Here is a 21,962-nt window from a genome sequence, read left to right on the forward strand (position 1 = left end):
CCCCCCCCCCCTTATCCACTCCCTCTAGCACCCCCGACTCCCTTCCACTCGGCCCAGCTTGCTGCTTGGTTGCTTGCACGGTGTCACATCGGTGTAGCAGTTTACAGAGACAGTATAGTTCGCGACAATTACGATCGGCCGTACAGCAGACAGTGGTGTAGGACCTCGGAATCCAAGGATTCCGCCGGGCGGTGTTACATCGGTGAGGACATCGATCTGCCGAACGCGGTTCATTTTCCGGAGCAGTTCTTAAAGTCGCGTGTTTTAACTCCGTGTAAATGGAGCTCGCGTAAAACGAGCGCAATTTTCGCATGCAAAACACCATCGGCTTTTCGCGTTCGCGTGAATTTGGATTTGCATTTCTTAGGAATGCATTAAGCGCGCAAATCCTAGCTACCTGTATTGAAGCACTCCGTTTGAACTTATCTCGAGAATTAACGGATAGAAATGGAACGTTTCAAAAATTACAACCGTGCATTTCCGCAATTACTTTACGTTAAGATCAAAAAACCGATAATTAAATATTCCTGTCAAGTATAAAACGGAAAGAGATATAAGGAAACATTAACTAAAATAGACTAATAATTACTCGGAGAGGATATTCTTTACAAAATTTCTCAGTAACTTTGACACAATTCTAAATTTACACTTGGGATCTTTATGTCCAATCGTGATAACGCCAGACAATGGCAGATAATGGTTAGTTTTCAACTTATTGAAATTATATGTCGGTTTCGCACAATTATATCGGTTGCAATCTCTACAGACGACTATAGAATTCTGAAAAGCAACTGAGTAAACGTACGCAATGTGCCTTTAGCTCCGCTGAAATTTGCGTCTATTGAGCATAACAGGGTTATTGACCCACCAATCCGCGTTGTTCGCTTTCGTATCTCGAAAGCGGTTTACAGAAACATGTAAGCCCCGGTACCTGCGAGAGCGCATTCTCGTGCAATGCTGATTTTGTATCGGGACAAAAGATTTTGTCCCGATCCTGCTTGATTTTTATTTTCATTTTCAGTCGAGCCACCGTGTCTCTCGCAAGTTTGATTTGCTGTGAAAAAGACGAGAAACGCTTTATATCCAGCACTCGGAAATATTTTCATACTAACGTCTCGAGTGAAGTTTACGATGATAGTTTGGCAATTGGGGTTTAACAAAAAGTTACATATATTACAACTTATTTTACAATGTTATGCGTAGTACTTGAAACGTTTTATACGCGAATTCTAAGAAAGCGCTTGACTGCGATCCGGTGCATGACTTTTTGCAGCAGCTATTCACGATGAAACGGGCGAGCCAATATTTCATTCAGAGCATTCAATTTCCGGTATCAACACGTCGCCTCTGTATATTGCCTTTGAAACGAAGGCCACATTTTTCAGTACAAGCCGTAATCCAATTTAATATAATTAGCATTATTTAAAATGTCAAATATCGATATTATCTTAAAAAATTATATTTCAAATATATATCTGTAGTACTACAATTCTTAAACAAATTATAACTGCCTCGACTTCAGGCAACTTTTCGCACGTTACGTAACTTTATAGTCTCGTAAAGGAAAAAACCTATTGTAGAAATGACAATAATAACATCCAGTTATTATATTATACCTCAGGGTAGAGAAGAAGAGAACAACGAGTGACGAATACTTTGGACCATGTTAGTACTGCACTTTAATATAGGTAAGTCCAAGTAAGCTCCTTACCGATGACGATACGATTAGTACGGTTGGCTGGGCTAATTGCCTTCACGCTGATAGAACTAAATCAAAGAGGGGCCAGCAATATGAAGCGAAAATAATATCAATCGCTTTTCCCAGAGAGAACGGCTTGCACTCTTCTCTCATTTATGTAATATCCTATTCTTTCATGCTCGCATTATCGATAAATATCGTGTGTCTGGCATGCATTCTCGCGTGCCAATACGAATGCAAGTCGAGAGAGACTCCTCGAAGAGTTTCTTCGCGATGCACGCAAAACCGATAATCGAATTTCGTTTTTATTTTTAACGACCCTGTGCATTTTACACAAGTTGTGGGAAAACGTTGGATTAAATATTCCCCGAAACTCGGGGGAAAAGTAACGATACTTTTTCCCCTTACTTTTAGTATAAAGTTTCTTACGATATTCTATCGGAGCTTGTTTGCTTGTTGTTGCATTTCGCGCATAAAAGGATTATCGAACACTGAGAAGCATAGCTCTGCGAGTATCACCGACATTTTCACGATTAAAGAACTAAATTGTTGTCGGAGTTGTTCTTGGTTTGGTCCGCTCTCGACTTGCGAAACGAAAGAGGTAACGAGACTCGATCGAAGAGAGGAAAGACACAAAAAGGAACTTACAAAGTGCCTTACCATAACGTAGTGCCTCTGCATCTCGGTCTTCTCACTAGCTAACTTCTCGCACTCAAGCTTCAGTCTGAAACATAAAATAAATCAGAAACGATTGGGTAGAATAAGATAGATAACGCTTCAATATAAAGGACCCCGTACAGAGCATATGGAAATGTATCCCCCGGTTAAATTGGCTGGAATTGAAATATGTTGTCCTCGACATCCCGAATAAAAATCTTAACGGGCACGATTCTCTAAATTCATTTTTCCATTCAGACAGACATTTAAAGTGGAAACCTAAACCTTAAAATACAGAACTTCGAAATAGGAGTAAAACGCACGCAGCATGTATCGAATGGTGCGAATCAGTCGATAATCGAAACATCATCGAAAATCAGCTGAGAAAAATGTAGAGGAAAAATGTAGAGGAAAACTCGTCGTCTTGAATAATCGCGAAAATTTGAGGAAACACGATGGAGCAAATAGAAAGAAAAGGAAAAGGGGGAAGGGCTAAAAGAAAATAGAAATGCTCGAGAAACGGGGACGAATGGCGAGGAAGAAAAGACCAAAAGGAAAATAAACGGGGAAAGAAAGAGAGATACTCACGAGTGGTACTGCTGCTGGATGAAATTGAATTCCTCTTTGATCCTCTCGCAAGTGTCCGCCACCGTGAATTTCAGCCCGCCAGCAGCCCCGCCGCTACCGCCGCCGCCCTGTAAGGTAAAAAAAAAAGGATTGGAAAAACACGAAGGGATTCAATTAGCTATGTATACACGACAATGCGGACGCGATAGAGGATATGTGCGCACGTGGGCGTTAAAACCGTGCGCGGAACGCATTCGCGACGAATAAGCCGCATCCGCGACAAGCAGCCTGCCGTCACTTTGTGGCATTGTATTTAATCTTTTTAGCTCCGGGGCCAGTCCGCCATCCACGTGCAGATCCCTGGCTATTAATACGAATAAATGAACTAGCCCCGTATCTGCGGTTACGGACGCAGGCAGCTTATTAGTAGAGCATGGGAAAATGTCCGTTATTAAAAATATGTAATGATATTTATATTGAAAAAAGTTACACATCTTATCTGTGCTCTTGAAAATCAATTTCAGTTTGCTTGGTATTCTATATAAGTATATATTACTACATATATTATATATGTATATATATACTATACTAAAAAAATATTTACTCAATGAAAAATTATATAATTAAATCAAATAAATCATTTTTGTATCAAATGAATATATGTTTATATTTAACACATGTTTAATTAGAACTGTTCGAATAAATATTTATTAAAATTTAATTTTTTTCAGTATATAAATAACATAACCGTGTATAATTTTTATAAAATATAATACATATATATTATATGCAAAATATCCTCATACAATTATAACTTTTCGTTAAAAAAAATCATTATTAAGATGCTAGTAGCACCATTATCAAGTCAATTAATTAATAATTGTAATATTATTTCGGCTTCAGTTTATGATTGCATTTCAAATCCGACAGCAAGTGGTTTATATGACTATAAAAAGATGTATTTATAGAATTTACATTTGAAAATATTATTGGGCATCAAAATCTAAACTCGGTCGTATACGCCCTTTTCTTAGTTACATGATTTATTCATATATCTAGATTGTAAATCATTATATGTATATGTACTGTCGTTAATAGGAGATTTTAATTTTTCAATAACTTCTTCTCTGATGTTAAGATTTTATTTGTCAATATTGGAAAGAGAAAGTTTTAAATTTTAACTACAGAAAAAAATCTGTAGTAGAGACCGTTAGTCAAAAAGCGCGACAGTTTCTCGTTTCGTCGGATACCATTGAAAACACATTTTAAGTCACGACGTGCTTAAAGTCGAAGATGACAAGGAACCAGCTACGTCGAATGACCTTCGAGCACATAAGGCGCACGCAAACACACGGGACCAAGCCCAGAAATGCGAGCAAGGGGCAGCCAGGTATAAAAGACGAGCGTTTCCAAGCAGGGGCAAGAGAAGACGAGAACAAGAGAGAGAGAGATGAAGGGACGAAAGCGCGGGCCTGAAGAGCCAAGGATGAAGGGCTGTGAAGGCGTCCTTAATGAGACCCATTCCAACCAGATACCACGAGATTCGTTCGAGTCCACCACCACTCTCTTCAGTAAGAGAGAGAGAGAGAGCGTCGGATATATACACACACCACCAATGGCACTTGGCGCGCCGACTGAAATTACGGAGGAAAAGATCGGCGCTTTCCGATGACAGTAATGATTACGTTGCGGCGAAAGGGCGTCAATCGAATTTCGAAAGGATGCGTCTCGCGCGTACCTCTTAAGAGGCCAACCGCCGAATACTATTATTATGCCGATGAAGGCATGTATCTGTGTGGATTTTTACGAAAATAGAAATTGGCTACTGCAAAAATAAGCTATATAAAATTGCAATTTCAGCGGCAACGTCGATGATCCTTCTCGGAACACCCAGGCCATCGCATGTCGCGACATGCCATATCGCCGCCAGGAGCTCCATCTCATTTTGATAGATCGATCGATGACTGGCCAAACGACAGCGTGCACAAAAATTCCGATTTTTCGAGAGATCGTCGCCCCGTGGTGAATGATTTGGCCACTTGTTGAATGCGAAACGGGGAGTGGCAGTCGGTGGTAAAATGGTTTGGGAGAACGCGGGAGAGAGCACGGCGGCGGTGGGCCTCACTTGTTGCAATCATCAAACGGAAAAGTCATCGAACAGGTTGTTGCGCCGCAGAGCGACGCATCGTGTTGCATCGCGGCCAACGACAAATTCGTTTTCATCCAAACTCTCTCTCTCTCTCTCTCTCTCCCTCTCTCTATCTCTCTCTCTTTCTCTTTACCTCGCTCTCCCATAACAGCAACGGTCACCGCGAGCCATCGGCTGAAATTAACGTAGTATGACTCTGCGAGTTGGCAAATATCAACATTCGTGTTCCTGCGAAAATATTCCTACCTCTGCGTTTTGATCATCACAAAACTAAAGATTTTCCGATAAAAGCTGTTTTTGGGTTTATTAACAGAGTTGTTTACAAATTCCTCATTCTAAAAATTCCTCAATTTTTCCTTGATTTTTGGATTATTTTCTCTGACTTTCAATAATATTTTGAAATGTTTTTGTATTTTCGACCTGATTCGGAAATGGTCAAATATTTTGAGAGATCAATTTAGCAATGTAAATTACTATTCATGTTGCTGAACATTGTTTACATTTTTAATTGTTAAATTAGTATTTCCAAAACTACATATGTAGGTGTGATGTACATATATTAAACTTCTTTAAAACCAAGAATTTTAATTTTCCAAAAAAATTTTGCAAAATTCCCTGGCTCTTCCCTGATTTTCATTATCTCCAGTTTTGTGGCAATCTTGATTAAACGTCTGTTTTCTTTTCAACGTGAGAAATGGACGGTTTTCCCACTTTCTTCCACTTGCCTCATTATACTCGTATTTTTCGAACAACTAGAAATTAAGATAACAAAACAACGTAACAATTATATAAAGAAATTTTAAAATAGTAAAAAAAAAATCAATTATACCGTCACACAGTAGCGCACGACTAACGTAAATGTTTATAAATACTTAAACGGAAACTTAAATCGTATACTCCAAAATTAGAGACCTGTCTGTCGACGAGGTCATTATTCCCCGATGGTTACTTATTTACCGTTGCCGAAATTGCTACTTTTACTCCGACGTCCTAAAAGCAAACGAAATAGCGTTAGAAAAATCTTTACTTAATTAATTTTATTTATTATTATACACACCATATATAATTGAAATATTATTTTAGCATTTGGCAATATGACGTAAATAAATATCGATCGTTATCTCACAGAAATAACCTCTCCTTTCCAACATTTCTGTTCCCTAATTTCGTATCCATAATTTGATAATATCTCAGAGTGGCGTGAGCACTTTTAGCTCTACCAGGGTCGCCCCACGCGGTGTCTCCGTGTGGACGCGCGTGTTATTAAGAAACGAAGACAAAAGTCCTCCTCCGTTCTCGGCGGCGCGGCCACGACCGCAAAACTGCACCACGACTCTGTTGTGCGTGTCTTTTGTGCTCGTTTCTCGTCCGCGAAAAGGGTTCCCCTTTTTCTTTCACACCGGCGGGTATACACACGCGGATAGTATCGAAAAACCGGCTGGTTCACTTTGTTGCCAGGAGATAATGGCCGTGCGAATCGTAAATAAGGTAATAGGTCTTTGGAGAGGCCCCGGGTACGAGGCCCGAAGATCGGATGACGTAAGCGGGAGCCTCTTAAGGCATCCTGCATGCTTCCACGAGGAGCGGACACATCGGATATAAATCGTTCCTTCTCTTTCCTCCATCGACGGTAAATACATCGAAAACAAGAAAGCACGATTCTTAAGGAATCCTTTTATGTTCTATTTTACTGTGCTGTTTGCTGCAATGTTCGCAACATATACTTTATCACGTGATTTGTTTCGCTTCTTTAAAAAATTTCTTTCATGTCTACATTGTTTCATATGTAATCCCTCTATTCTATGGAATTTCTATTTCATATGTCTCTCTCTTTTTCTTTTTTAGTTATTAGAGGAGAGTGATTGTGGCCAGTGTAGATGTAATGGCCTCTTTTAATATCTCTATTAGGGAGTGAATTCTAGTGAATATTTATAGCACAAAACCAAGTATCTAAAGACTCAGAAAATTAAAATTGAAATAAGAAACGATGGACAATGAGCCAAGCATGATGTCAGTGCACAATATTAAAAAATTAATGTATTAATAAAATTAAATATAATATCACAACCCAAAAACGTTTTGGTTCACAGTAAATCATTCTCAGTGGATAAAAACTTACAAAAATTCAGTATACATGTAACCGCAAGACATGCTTCGATGAGATTTCTTTAAAAACTTGTTCTTCAGTAAAAAAAACTATAATTGATTCTCATATGTAAGTCCATAAATGTTGGAAGAAGGTCGCTCGCAATGGATAAATTTCCATAATGTTAAAGAAAAAGTGTGACAGTCCATTGTAGACAGAGTTCCAGAATAGTTCAATTATTATATTTAAAAGTAGGCTTAAATTAATACGAACAAGGTAGAAGTCGACAGTTCGCAGAAGTAATTGAAATGGATGAAATTTATAAAATTTGTTCAGCTGCTCGCCGTTACCATGACCCTAATATGCCAGTACACACAATAGTCAACATTTATTGTAACACATTTTTACTTTTAAGTATTTCGAAACGTTTTTGAAGTACAGTCTAGCGTTTAATTTTATTTGGCTGATCAGATTTCAAGTTATTCAAGCTTGGTTAAACAATAGCGTGGCATTTTGCTTCTATGCCCTAAATGTGCAAATTGCTTTTTTTTTGCCAGCTTCTTTTTCAAGGTTTTTATATCAAAATAATTATTAAATAAATCGATTACAACACTACTCTATTAATCTATAATTTATGTTACATGTACTATAGATTTTAGTACTGAGCAGCCTATATGCGGAAAAAGTTACGTATATACATTTGCAATATTTTACTTTTTGTTAATTTCATAATCAAATACTGTTTTTTAAACAAAACCAATTTTTTAAATTTATTTTTGTAGAAGGCCATTACCACCCCTGGTTTTCTTCCGAACCATTATGCAATGTCGCCACATTTTTATAAATAGTGTCCTTAATAATAAATATTTCGTAACTTTGGGTCTAGAATCAACACTTCGACGAATGTAATTGTTAAGTTTTAAATGTAAATATTGATCATTAACCAAGTTATTGTATAAAATGTACATAAATGAGATGCCATAATACTAGCACGCAGCTTGTCCTCTACTCAAAAATTATTTCTCCTCCCACGCAGACGTATTTCACTCTATTTCTATTTCCGTTTGACATTTATATTGGTTTGCAATTAAATTGTATAATATAACTGTTTGAAAATTATCCATAACTTTTAGCGCACGCTAGATGAATTATAGGCAAACGTTCTTTGTGTATAGATGAAATCTACTTTTGCCGCTAATGGAAATAACACGACGGGCGATGCAGCTCGAAGTCAGACGCCGGCTTAGCTGACGCAGCTGCAGTTGAATAAACATCGGCGCGTCGCGTCAGCGTCGGTGCGATGCGTGAACGTCGGACAACGAGGCGAGTCGTCGAAACTCGTGCACGTGAACGACTAGCGTACACACTTGCACGGGCGACAACGCATCCTGCACAAATAACGAGGCCAGGCATCATCGTCGGGAACCTCGCGAGCATGCGGATCTGCCGATTACGCGCGTGAACGGCCATTAAAAACGGCGGGAAGCCGAAGAAGGAGAGGAATGGGAGAAAGATGAGCGAGAAGTAATCGCTCGTTACGAGACAAAAAGTGGATATTGTATCCGCAGGCGAAAGAGGGGAAAAAGAAATGCGAGAGACGTTCATTTGGCAAAGAGAGCGCACGAGCTCGAGACGACGCGACGCGACTAAGTGCTTCGTCCTAACGGCAAACAAGTTTTTCGCAGCGAGAGGGAAGACCGTGAGTCGTTTGCCTTTAAGAGATAGCGAAGCGGCGTAATTATTTCATACGCGCCGTCTCTGTCATAACATAATTAAATCTCGATTGATCGCGCGATACGTTCGCCGTGAGAACGATCCTCGAGTATCACTCTGTAATTACAAAATACTAGGAAGCGTATCAATAACGTTCGTAAACTTTAAGGTCAGTTTCGAACTCAGCTTAGATAAGCTTGGATCAAGGCAATCAGGTAGAAAAACACCATTGGATTTAATTTTACATCGACAAATTACACCTCTACGAAGCGCCTGAGTAGAATGGAACGGTTGTAGCAGGAAATGCATTCGATATTATTGCCGGTGTGTCGACGGTGGCTCATTTCGTTAATCGCTATTGTTAATTAATTAATAGAATCACGATCCTCTTGCGAACGATCCTGCGCACACTAACCGGATTACGTGAGACTCGTGATAGTAGTAAAGATGCTTAGGATACCTTGATAATATTGATACTTTACCTCAGGTGCAGATTTTTAATATCGGTACTTTAGTCTCATCGTGCTGGTTGGGTATTTAGAGAGGCAGTGGCAAATAATGGAGTTAATGAGTTTTAATGCATTTCTAAGAAATATATTTATACATTAATTGTTACAATATAAATATAAATTGCCACGAATTCTTTCTTTTACAATTCTATAACTTTTCCCTTATTTCCGAACAAAATTTTACAATTTTCCCCGACTTTCAATAATATCTTGAATTTTTTATTATTCTCGTCCTAATTTGAAAATAATAAATATTTTGTTTGACATTTAATTGCTAAATAGTATTCCGAAATTGCGTATAAGGTACGCATTCTCCGGTCGTTTTCAATTTCCTTGATATCTCCCTGATTTCCAGTTTTATGACAACCCTAAATTATGTCGTTCTAGCTTAAAGAATAATCGATGGCGTTGCTTATTTAAATCATATTTTACACATTTTTTTACTCTCATTTGCTCCATTGTCCTATTATTTTAAATCATATTTCTCTCCTTTCTTTTTTTACTTTTATACACATTAAATTTCTGATAAACACTACACTTTGATAAACCATACATTATTTTATCCAGTATTTTAATTTAAAAATATATTTTCACATATATAGTCACTAAGTTCGCTTCAAGCGTTGCTTTCTTGCATTCATTTGTGTTATTTACATCATATGCCATTCAATAACTTTGTATATATTTATCTTGTTAAATTTATGCATATTACCGCGCTTGAGGGCATTTTCTTCGAACACGTAATAAATAATGCTTAATAGTTATTATTATTGTTACTCGTATTGCCCCTTAATATTGTAAATTTGTGATTGCAGAAATTTAATTCTCGACTATCGCCAATCCACAATGTAATATATGTATTAATGTATGAAATAATTATAAAGTGGTGTCGATATTTGCGGAACAATCGCGCACGTCAAGTTTTCGGAACTCCATTTATATTACTTTTATTTAAATGCCCCAGATTCGGACAATGGCGCCCGTTCATCGATCGAAAACCTATTCTATTTGAATAATGATCAATCGACGAAATTACCGCAGAATTACCATGTATTTCGGAGTTTTCGTACAAACGATTTGTATATGATTCGCGTAAAATCCTTTCAGGATGGTAGAGATTTTGAAGCGCGTTAAGGGTGTACGCGTGCTCGATCAACGTCGGCTCGTAGCGAGAGCGTTAACAAATGCCCTTCGCCCTGGAAAGGGGTGAGCACGCACTGTGGGGTGAACTAACAGAAGGGACATATGCGGGATCGGAGGAAGAGCACGTGGTGAAATTCTTGGCGCGCGCGGAAGCGTGCGCTTTGAATAAATACGAATCTTCTACCATCACAATAGCTTTTCGAAGGAATGGGGGGGGGGGGATAATAATACCTTACCATATCTGCAACATTCAATAACATCGAACGCTCGTTAATTGGATTGATCGCCAACGTTATTAAAGGAAAAATATATCGTCTTAAATTTCATTAAAATTTACAGTACATTATATTAACGTATTTTTATGAAAGAGACAAAATTTTTACATAATATTAAACCGTTAAAAATCTAAATGTTTTTAAATGGAAAATCAACTTATTAAATCTATCTATTTTGAAACTATTTTAATCTAATATATTTGTAGGGTGTCCCTTAAAATTGTTTTTGGAATAATTTTTTTACTGGAAGTGTGCAAACGAAAATTCGAAATGTGCATACATCTGCGAACGATGAGCAATCGAATGAGCTATAGAAAGCTAATTTTTTGTTAAGTTGGGGGCCTAACTTCACACCGGTCCAAATAATTATGTAGGACACCCAAACTGTTACTAAAATGTTAAAACTTTTTTCATCATGTTTGAGATTGCTATATAATTACATTTAGATGAGCCGATAAAATCATTTTTATATACTTTAGCAAAAGTGTTTTCGTACTATTCTTTTCGTGTATTAATATTTGAATAAATTTACGATTGATGTACGAAAACTTAAAAAAATATAAGAATAGCAGAGATTAATGCCCATATTCATAGTCAGGTCCTATAATTAAGGCTTCCTTAAATTGATCTTCAGACGCTCTGCGAATTATTTTATTGGCTACCGAGCATCTAAAGATAAATTTAAGGGAGCCTCAAATACAAGATCTGACTATGAATACGGACATAAATCTTGGTTGCATTCGAAATGTTGATCAGTCTTTCACTTAATTCGCCTCGTAGCGATCCTGGTCGAGGGAACGTTCGACAATTCTGGAACACTCCGTATGGCGTAACTTAGCTTCTCATCCCGCCGTGTAATCTCACGTCCGTGTCGCGAGAACGTTCCGGGGCACGTACACGCGTGCAGATCCGCGTAAACGTGTACGCCGAGTCGGGCATTACGGATCCCTCTGGTCTGTGTATATCGCTATGATTATATTATAGGCTAGATGTATATATCGCTATGATTATATTATAGGTTGAACGACACATAGCCGGCGGAATGGATCGGAGGAGGTGGAGAGGACCTCGAACAATCTCCACTCATGCCTCCAGACGCTCCGAAGCGCGTGATCCACGCAAGGGATGTGTCGTTTTCGGTGCCAGCGTGTACGTGTGTGCGTATGCACAGGTGCGCATTTCGCGCGTATTTCAAATACACGTGCCATTGTACGACACAATCGACGTTACCCCTGGGGGTTTTTGCTCTTCCCCCTCCCCGTACCTGCGCGTCGCTAAACGAGACTGGTCCTTCACGAGAGAGCACTTATCAGCGCTTAAGTAAAGAAGACAAAGACGGAGATAGGCAAATAGATACAGAGAATGGGTGGAGGGGCGAAAGGATGTGCAACGGGGGAGAAATTGGTGCCAAAAGTCGCGGCTTTCTCGGGGAATCCTCAGCGATTCTAGAGTTCTACCGTCTTCTCGATGTTGAGAGAGGAGGGGGTAGGTATATCGGTTAAATAATTCATGAAGTTCCCGGGCGCGATGAATTCCAACGGAATATTTGGTAACACAATACGGAATATTTATAGAAACGTAATTTACCCAAGATCGACTCGAGCATTGTCCGGAAGACAGAATTCTTGCTTGTTCATCGGGATCGATTTTCCGTGGAGAATTCTCAGGTGGGTGGAAAAATGCCTCGGGCAATAAAATTGTCGCTTCATTCGCAGACTTTTAGTGAATAAAATATACGAGAGAGGGATGGCAGGGGTGAAATCCTACTGTAAAGGACAGTGAGATCGGCGATTCTCTCAGAGTGGCCATCTGACGGGGTGGTTAAAAACTCGCTTGTACCAGCAGGAGCTGAGACGAGAGAGTGACTTCGATCGTCTCTTCCACCACGTGGACGATATCGCCTTCGGTAAATGCCTTCGTCACGCGAGGGGTGAACCATTTATAGTCTACAAGGAAGTCGGCCTTTTCCTCTTCTCCGCCGCGCGCGCATCCCCCGTATGGCCCTTCGTTCCTTCGAAGCCGCCACTGAGAGGGGGTAGCTTGGCTCTCTCTCCTTCTCTCTCTCACGCATCGCAACCTTTTCTCTGCTCGGCTTTATACACCACGTCGTGAGAACGATATCTCTCTCTCACGCATCGCAACCTTTTCTCTGCTCGGCTTTATACACCACGTCGTGAGAACGATAATCGTTTTATCCATGTGAGAGCAGCGAGACGTGTATCACCTGTTCGTTTTCTCAAAGCTTTGCTCGGAAATGATCTGCCCGGCGATATCGTACGCTAAAAATTCAACTTTGTCGGAGTCGAGTAGATATCCGAGTTTCGTTTCAATGTACTAACTTCTGCAAATAGAGTTGCAATGGCGAGAAACTAGAGAAAGGCGAAAAGATACACAGTTTCGATTATCTCCTGTTATTTTAATGAGAAAAAAAGACGGAATAATCTCGTTCGAAGTCTTCGGATGAATACTCGGGAAGTTTTCATTAACACACAGAAAAAGAATGACTTAACCGGCATGAACGAATTCTTCTTTCCAAAGTATAGACTCAAGTTAAGTTTGCACGTACACAACTCTCGAGACTCGCGGAAAGTACCTTAATACAAATCGATAAGAAAAGTACAGTCGTACCGCTATCGTTATTTCTATCACGAAGAATCGAGGAATCGCGATCAAGGCGAAGGCAGAAGGCAAAGAATCTCAAAGGATTTCGCTTATCGATCAAGACGAGCGTTTCTCGGACGCGCTCGTTACGAGAAACGATTGTGAATTCTCTCGTAACGTTCAATCAACGTCATCGCGAAATTGATTAAACACGCAAATATGATATATATTAATTTGTATCTGGGTTTAAAATAATTTTTTACAATTAACACGATTAATCGGTAATTTTTACAAATATATACTTAAATTGTTCTAAATTAGAAATTTTCTTCTCTTTTAAAATTATGTACCGTAAGATTGCGGGGCGAAATCATTTCACATATATTTCTTTGTATTATTATATATTTGTTATCTCATTTCAGAGGTGCGATGTATTATAGCTATATGTATGCTGATAATGCTCGTTCGATATTACAATATATAAAGTCAAAGTTTGCGATTCGAGCGGTTAATTACCGATTGACCGTTCACCCTACAGCAACTACCTGATCGAATAAGCAGCTAACGAAATTTCCGGCTAATTGAAACCGCTATGAGGCAGCCGCTAGCATTCCGATATACAGCGTTCGGTCGTTCTTTCGATCGATCGGCATGATTCGCGATATACGACGAATCGACGGCAGTGATAGTCATTCACTGCGTCTATGTATCTCTCATGCCCTTCGTCCCAGATGCCCCTCTCTCTCTCTCTCTCTCTCTACCCCTCTCGCTCTCGCTCTCTCGCTCCTTCCCTCTTCTACCCTTCCTTGTCTCTCCAGTTCGCTCGTCCTTTAACGAGGCTGGCCGAGGGTCGATCCCCGTTCGACATGTAAATGTAAATGTAAATGTTGAACAAGATCCCGCCAGGGTTTCCCAACCTCGAGTAGAAGGCACATCGACAAACTTGTGCCCCGATAGTCGGTGAGAGAGAAAGAGAGAAGAGCAGTCTCTGAGAGCCACTCGTCCTGGGGACACTCGCTGACTCCCCCCCGATATGTGGCAAGAGTGTTGCGACCATCTCCGACACAGTTGGCAGTGGTGATCAATCTTGCTCTTGGAGACCAAAGACACATTCCAACCGCCCACCTCCTCTCGCGCGGGAAACAATAAAAGCCGAGCAATAAAAAGACAGCGATAACGCGGCCACCTTGGACGCGCTGGTCGTGTTACGATAACACGCCTTCGAGAGTCAATTCACTATCGATCGCTGCTCCTCCCTATAAACACTTTTTCAACGCCAAATCTTTAATCGTGCTTATACAAGAATGATGTTTATTTTAAAACTGATTTCTTCGAAAAATTCAGAAATTTTCTTTAAGACGACAAAATAATAAAAAAAAACACAGAACTTAATTAAGCAAGTGATTAAAACAAAATACGATAACAAATCGATTTACTTTGACATTATCGATACTCAATGTTGTAAAATAATTTTATACTGTGCGATTGTACAAGTATTTTGCCAATATCAAAGTGAAAATACAGTAAGTGTAAAATATTTCTTTCTCGTGAGATAGAAAACGGGGGGTTTGCCGTTTCACGCCTTTAACACGAGAATGTGTCCGGCAACATCTAATGGTTCAGGATAATTTCCGAGAACGAGGATGAGAACCGCTTGGGATTTCAGTGGGCGGCGTTGGTCCCCTCATCAAATGCTTGTCATACCGTTCTTACCCTCAAACTCCGGAGCCTAACGGATCCCAACAGCCGAGTAAAGCTCGTACCCCGCACCCCCGTATACACAACGAGAAAGAGGATTGTGCGTGCGTGTTCGTGTCCATGTGGACGGGAAGCGGCGGACTCGACTACCCCAATGGACATCGTAGACCGACGCTTAAAAAGCCATAGGCCGGGACGATACGCCCCTGTGGATGGATGGGAATTATGCCGCTAAAACTCACCAATTACGAAACCCGAACGGCTTTCCTCTTCTCTCTTTCTTTGTCTCTTACCCGTCTCCCTTTAATCTTAAACGCACCAAGTATCTTCTCCAAATACACAAAGGGAAATGAGTAATCAGTTTTAGACGGAGTTTCCAAATTTGTAACCGTAAAGCATGAATGCCACGTTGTTAATTATTACCTATACATTTGAAACTCTTACAGAACAGTATAAAAAAATATATATATATCCGCTAGGAAATTATTAAAGTTGAAATTTTCATAATGTTATATCAAATGAAGAAAATGGGGAAAAAGGGTACAATTGAAGCGGAATGAAATTTTGATTAATTCAGATTTATCGATTTACGATCTAACTGTGATGTGCATGAAATAATAACGATAAGAGGAGCCGCTTGCAAAACGTAAAGTAGAAAATCAAGAGCGCCAGATGGGAGAGAGATCGTGCAATTGTGTTCGAGATGCCCGGAGAAATAGTTACTATCCAGCCGGGGCGTCAGCGATATAACGTGTATTTACGACGGGGGTCAAACAATGGGAGAGAGAGCACGAGATGAACAGAATCCCTTTCGATGTATCATAGTCCATCATCCGCCGTGGTGAAAAGGACCATTCGTCTGATTACGATTTCACGAAATCCCGCGCATATCCACGTGACGGATTAATCAAGGGAAACCGCGCATCATTTCTTGCCTCTTTCCCCACTATTAATTAATTTCCACGATTAATCATTCCGGGCACTTCTCGTCGGACAGTAAATCGTTCTTACTCGCGCGCGCGGAAATCCAACTTAAAACGAAAAAAGAAAGGAAAAAAAAAAAATACGAAACAAAAACAGATCGACGCATTAATATTGCAATTTATCGAAATATTAATTATTGGATTTTTATATATAAAAGAATCCTATAAAGCACAAACGTTGAAAAACACGAACAAATAACAAACGTGTCGTGCATAAATATCGTTGTATTCCAACGAAGTTAACGAACAAAATTAAATAGCGATGTGCGTTTAATATCCGCGGCTGCAAGTTGGTATTTTACGGTAGTTCTGAAAACACTTGAAAATCGGCCAATGTCTTTTCCACACTTTGTTGCCGGTGCACGCGAGGACCCCGAGTTATGATCCTGGCGCCGTAAAGAGGAGAAAGAAGAATTTCGGTGCGTTTTCGAGCAGCGCGACAAAGAGGAGGCGAGAGCGGTCGTAAAAACTTTGGAGCGTTTCCATTATTCCGAAAGAGGAAGTAAAACGCGCCGAGAAAGACCGAGACCGTGGGGATTTTAAAGGGTTTTCAGCGTTGGCGAGCTTGTTACATAAATCGCGAAAGGTTGATACGAAAATGAGAATATATACTTTTATAACGTTCTCGCGCACATGTCCTCTTAAATTCTGCGGGACAAGATTAAATACGTGCGTTTCAATATATTGCGTTTACGCCCTTGTACATTAATTAACGTATAGGATAACAGAAATGAGAGATCTAATTAAAAAGTAAAACTTCAAAGGGACCTTAATCTCTCTCGCTAAAAAAGATATTTCTAATCGCATCACGTCGAACCTACAAATATCGATCATTTATTAAATTAATCTTATTAAATTTTAAATACAAAACTTTTTTACAAAAGGATCGTCTTTGCGCTTGCCTTTTATTTTTCATGACGACCGTGCAATTTGTTGCTGCGAATGGTTCCGTCTAGCCCGACTTTCCTCTCTTTCAAAGCTCAACGAAGCCTCCGGCAAACATTTTCAATTTTCACTCCTCGTACCAATTCGAACGAGCCATTCGGCGAACAATTAGTCGCCGAACGATTTGATTAGCGATTGTCATCGACAAATTTTTTTCCGTCCCCCGATACGCGGAAAAAGCTCGCGACCGACCGACCGACCGACCGGGCAGATCATTTTCATGCGGCAATCCCAATTTTTTATTCGACCAATTACAACGTAATTCTTCAATCGCCACGCGCATGCAGAGTCCCTCCACACAATATTCGGAGGCCACGTCGTATTCGAGTAATTTTTTCAGTTAATTCTTTCTCTTCCCGAATATAGTCCTCCTTTTCAATATTTTTCCGTTACAACAAGCATTCACAAAACCAATCTTGCAACCAATAAATCGTTCGTTCTATTGACCATTAAAAAATTCATCACCGCGTATGTGTGTTTCGTTCGGAATTCATGAGCAATTCTCACTAACCCAAGTAAGATTCGACATTATATATCTCGAGAATATATCAACTACCATTTAGCGCTTATTTTTCTTAAAAGTATAAATAAATAAATAGTTCTTAATATTCTAAATGTCATATAATTTGTACTTGTATCAGCAAGAGTTGTACAAAGGTTTTAGTTTCGTGTACAAGCATGTAATGATCATAAACCACAAACGCGTAATTTTACCAGTTGAAAACGTTGTATTCTTGTTCTCTTTTTACACGAAAGGGGCAATAAAGCAATAAACGGCGAGATTTTTGATATAAAATCCAGTGCGGGCGATCTCTCTATGAGAGGGCGAGGCGCGTAGAATCCGCGGAATCTGGAGCACGAAACGACACGGCGAACCGGCACGAAAGGGCGCGGGAAGGCAGCGCGAGGAACGGGTCGGCTGGAAGGCGGATAGGACCGAGAGGAGAGTGAGAGAAAGGAAGGAGGGAAGAAAGGGATGGCGAAACAAAGCGGCGTCCCTTTGTCCCGCTCTCGGTGTAGCTCGCATCGCTCTCGCGCTCGCGCTCGCGCGCTCACCCAGGCGCATTTTGCAAAGAGCGCGTCGCGAGACTCTTGTTGTCCCCGCGATATTACTTCCTACATTTGCGCAAATTATATCGCCGCGGCAGAGACGCTGCTGCTGCTGCTGCTGCTGCTGCTTGCGAGTGCTCGTTCTCCGCACTTTTGTTCCCGCTTAACTTCTAAAGCACGTCCGCGACACGAGAGATAACTATTAATCAAAGACGTGAGCACAGGGGACAGCGAAACGAGAGAGATAGAAAGAGGGGGGAGGGGGAGAAAAGAGGACGTTCACCTAGTTACGCCATTGCTATTAACTACGATCTACTACCGTCAATCTTTTTATTTTTTATTTTAAAGAAAACAACGACGAGAAACTTCGAATATGATCGCACGAGTGACAGCTGACACGATCGTAAAACGTAAAACGCGTTGCATATATTTTCTTTTATTTAAGAGCGTATACAAAAACGTCACAGTTTGATTGAGTTATAAAGGGAATTGATTCTTTGCGCGGAGACGGCTATTCCCCTGCGAGATTAAAATTTATTCTTGTCGGATAAAAATTGAATAGATAATGAAAAAGTAGAATTATTAGGTATATACGTAGGAAAAGCATTATTTTCGTGTTATCATAATTCATTGTGTAATTGTTATCGAAATGTGTGATAAATGTTATCAAATGAGCAATTTCACACCTTTTTTTCTATCCATCGCGATAGGAAATTGCGAAAACTATATTCTCCGGTTTTTATATCTCCGATACTCTTCTCCGATTTTTCTTGTCGGTGTTTCCCGACTTTCTCGTTTTTCACGGTTTGCTAGACATTGCGTCTTAAAACAACGAACGACTCTCGCGAATAACTATTTCGCCTTTTATTATCCTCCTCGCGAAGGATCGAGTTACAGAATTACGAGCGTGATGCTCGCCAGCGTGCATTCGTTTATTTGGCTGGCAAGCAAGGAGAATGGCTCATTCGTCCTAACATCTAGCTTTTCTGTTATACCGATGATCAACCGTCACGCGAAATACGTGACTGACTTTAAATGTAAAAATAAGTGGTACATAATCGAACCAGAGAAATATACGCGTTTCAGAAAATATTTCTTTATTAAATATTTAATAAATAATCGGATTATTATTCACGGAAAGAACAATTTTGCTGAAATAACTAAATATTTGACTAATTACGTGGGAATCTCATGACGATTAATGCTTCAAAAAGTTTGAGCGCGACATTATTATTCTGATAACCCAAAATTATTTTCGGTGTCTAAAAAAGGTAAATTTTTTTAAGAGAGAGAGAGGGGGGTGGCAGGGGAGAGAAAGAGAGAAAGAAGAGAGAGATACTTCGGTAAAACAATCCTTTTCGTATAGGATTATTAAATCTCACTCGAATAATTTACAATATTTTTTACATATATCCGTGCATATTCAACATATCTTGTATTATATTTACATATCATATTTATACAAATGGAAATGTGACTTATAATGAAGGTTTTATACATGTAATGTATAAATTTTATAAGATAGAAATATGTACGAAATATGGATTTTCGATACGGGTTAACTATTTCACCTCATACTCCTTCATTCACAATTTTCAAAATTCTCTATATCAATCCTTCAGAATATGTAGATAAAGTGAGATCGAAGATCAAGGTATATGTGAAATAAGGATCGGGATTAAACCTAAGATTTAAGAATCGATAGTTGTCGCGTAAAGCAATACGTCACCAAGTGGCTTTCTAATTCACTTCGTATCAAATTAAAAAATATATAAATATTTTAATTTTTATATTAAAATATAATAAATATAATGTAATAAATATCGAAAAGATGGAAATCGAATCCAAAACTTATCGATTATAACGAAGGATCCAAGACAATGTTTTCATATGGAGTCATGCGTCACTCCATGGATTCTTATTCTCGAAAAATATTACATATGAAAATATAAAAATATACGTTACGTACATTATAGATTTTCGCATGAAATATAAATTCAGGAATATAAAGACCCATAATATTAATAAAAGATATCCTCCACGTTGATAAGTTTACGAATGTTTCAAGTGACATTGACAATTTTTCTCAATAATACGTAAAATTGTTTTCAGCCAAATCATGTTTGTACACGGAAAGAACGAAATTTATTTTTGCAGATACACAGATCTGAAAAGAATTTTGTTAGATTATCAAAATTAATTATGTAGGAAATTCAAACATGATAAGTAATGTTGCAAAAAAATTTGATATTCTAATAACCAGCTAGCACATCTTACATAATTATTTTAATAATTCAACAAGATTATTTTTAGATCTGTATCTATAGCTAAATAAACACTTTGGTAAAACTGTTCCTTCCGTGTAGAACATTAATACGAACCTTTATTTGAGCTTATCAGTCACATCTCTTCCAACCAAAGAATAAATAACTGCTCGATGAGAAGCATACGTAAAAAGGCGATCGCGTGCCACGATGATTACACTCGATTATGCGTCCGCACGGAAAGAATAGTTCTACTTAAGTATTTAAAAATTTAGCTATTATAGATACAAATCTGAAGATAATTTTATAAGACAATCAAAATAATTATGCAGAACGTTTAAACGTTAATAACAATACTGCGAAAAGTTTTAACATTTTAGCAATCAGTTTAAGCGTCTTACAAAATTATTTTGATGGTCCGAACAAAATTATTTTCAAATCTGTATCTAACTAAATTTTTTAAACACTTCAGCAAAACTCTAATTTCCATGAGCTATTAACGGTGGTTACGTTATCGCTTTCTTTGCAACATTATCACATGAAATTTGTATTACAGCGTAAAAAAGATTAATTTCCATTCGTTTCCATAAAAAATCGCTAATGATACCCTGACAGAAAGACGTCGTTCGAATCGCGCCAATGACGGAAGCAAAAGACATTATAAGCACTTGTCGTAATGTAAGATTAGCTTACATTTTTTTCAGCAGCACGCAATGCATCACGAACAGTTTCCTGTTAAATAACGATTTTCGTAACCAGTGTCCAACTTCTCTTGGATTAATTACGTTTAATGATAAATCACGATAATTATCACCTGTCTCGCACACTTTACAGACGATCCGCCATGTATCTGAAGAATATCCATAAATTTAAATAAATAAAGACACTCTCAATATAAAACGATAATAAGTAGAGTTATTAAGGATCATATAAGAGTCAACGCTTTGAAATTAATGCGCAAATAAATATCTTCAATGTTACAAAATTTCAATATACATGTCGAATTTTGCAACTTACGTAAGTAACAGAATTACTAAATAAACTTACAAATGAACTAGATAATATTCGTAAAGAAAAAAAGTTATTATCCAAACAAAATTATATATCTAAATTTTTACAGCTCTTCTTGAGTCAATTACGTTATTCCAGTTATCGTCATAATTATTAGCCGTTTTGCGCGGCAGTAAAAAAAAGTGTGACGTCATTCCGTCTCGAAAACACCCGCGGAAAAATTATCGCTTATCGTTCGTAATGTTTGCTTAACTTTTTTTTTTTTGATTTTCCTTAAACCAATTATGTTGTATCATTAGTTGTATTATTAGTCACCGCAATAATTATCGGCCATTAAGCGCGATATTAAGAGGAGTATTACGGCACCGTTATCGCCACACCGCTTCGTATGTCCGTCGGTGCGCTTCGAGTATACTCGTCGAAGAAACGATCGAGCCACTTTGTGCCCCTTGAGCAGAGCGGCGCCACATCAGCGTCAATAAGCAAACGAGTGGTGCCCACATATCGCCCATTGGCCGGTTCTATGAACGGCAATTGTTGTACGTTGACTTGCGGGCTCTATAAATAATCCTCATAATTTCTAATGGTTGCGCCTCTGCCCCCCCCCCCCCC

General features: G+C 38.9%; 1 protein-coding gene across 1 annotated transcript in view; it reads right to left on the reverse strand.

Annotated features, from left to right (window-relative positions):
- The window catches only part of gro (TLE family member transcriptional corepressor groucho), a 79,732-nt gene that overhangs the window by 46,414 nt on the left and 11,356 nt on the right, over positions 1 to 21,962 (reverse strand). The window contains exons 3-4 of the mRNA XM_018508823.1: positions 2,945 to 3,051; positions 2,348 to 2,423 (exon numbers count right to left, since the gene is read on the reverse strand). Coding sequence (XP_018364325.1) covers positions 2,348 to 2,423; positions 2,945 to 3,051 — 183 coding nt within the window. The remainder of the gene's footprint in view (positions 1 to 2,347; positions 2,424 to 2,944; positions 3,052 to 21,962) is intronic.

The sequence above is a fragment of the Trachymyrmex cornetzi genome, unplaced genomic scaffold, assembly GCF_001594075.2.
Source record: "Trachymyrmex cornetzi isolate Tcor2-1 unplaced genomic scaffold, Tcor1.1 scaffold11, whole genome shotgun sequence".
NCBI lineage: Eukaryota > Metazoa > Arthropoda > Insecta > Hymenoptera > Formicidae > Trachymyrmex > Trachymyrmex cornetzi.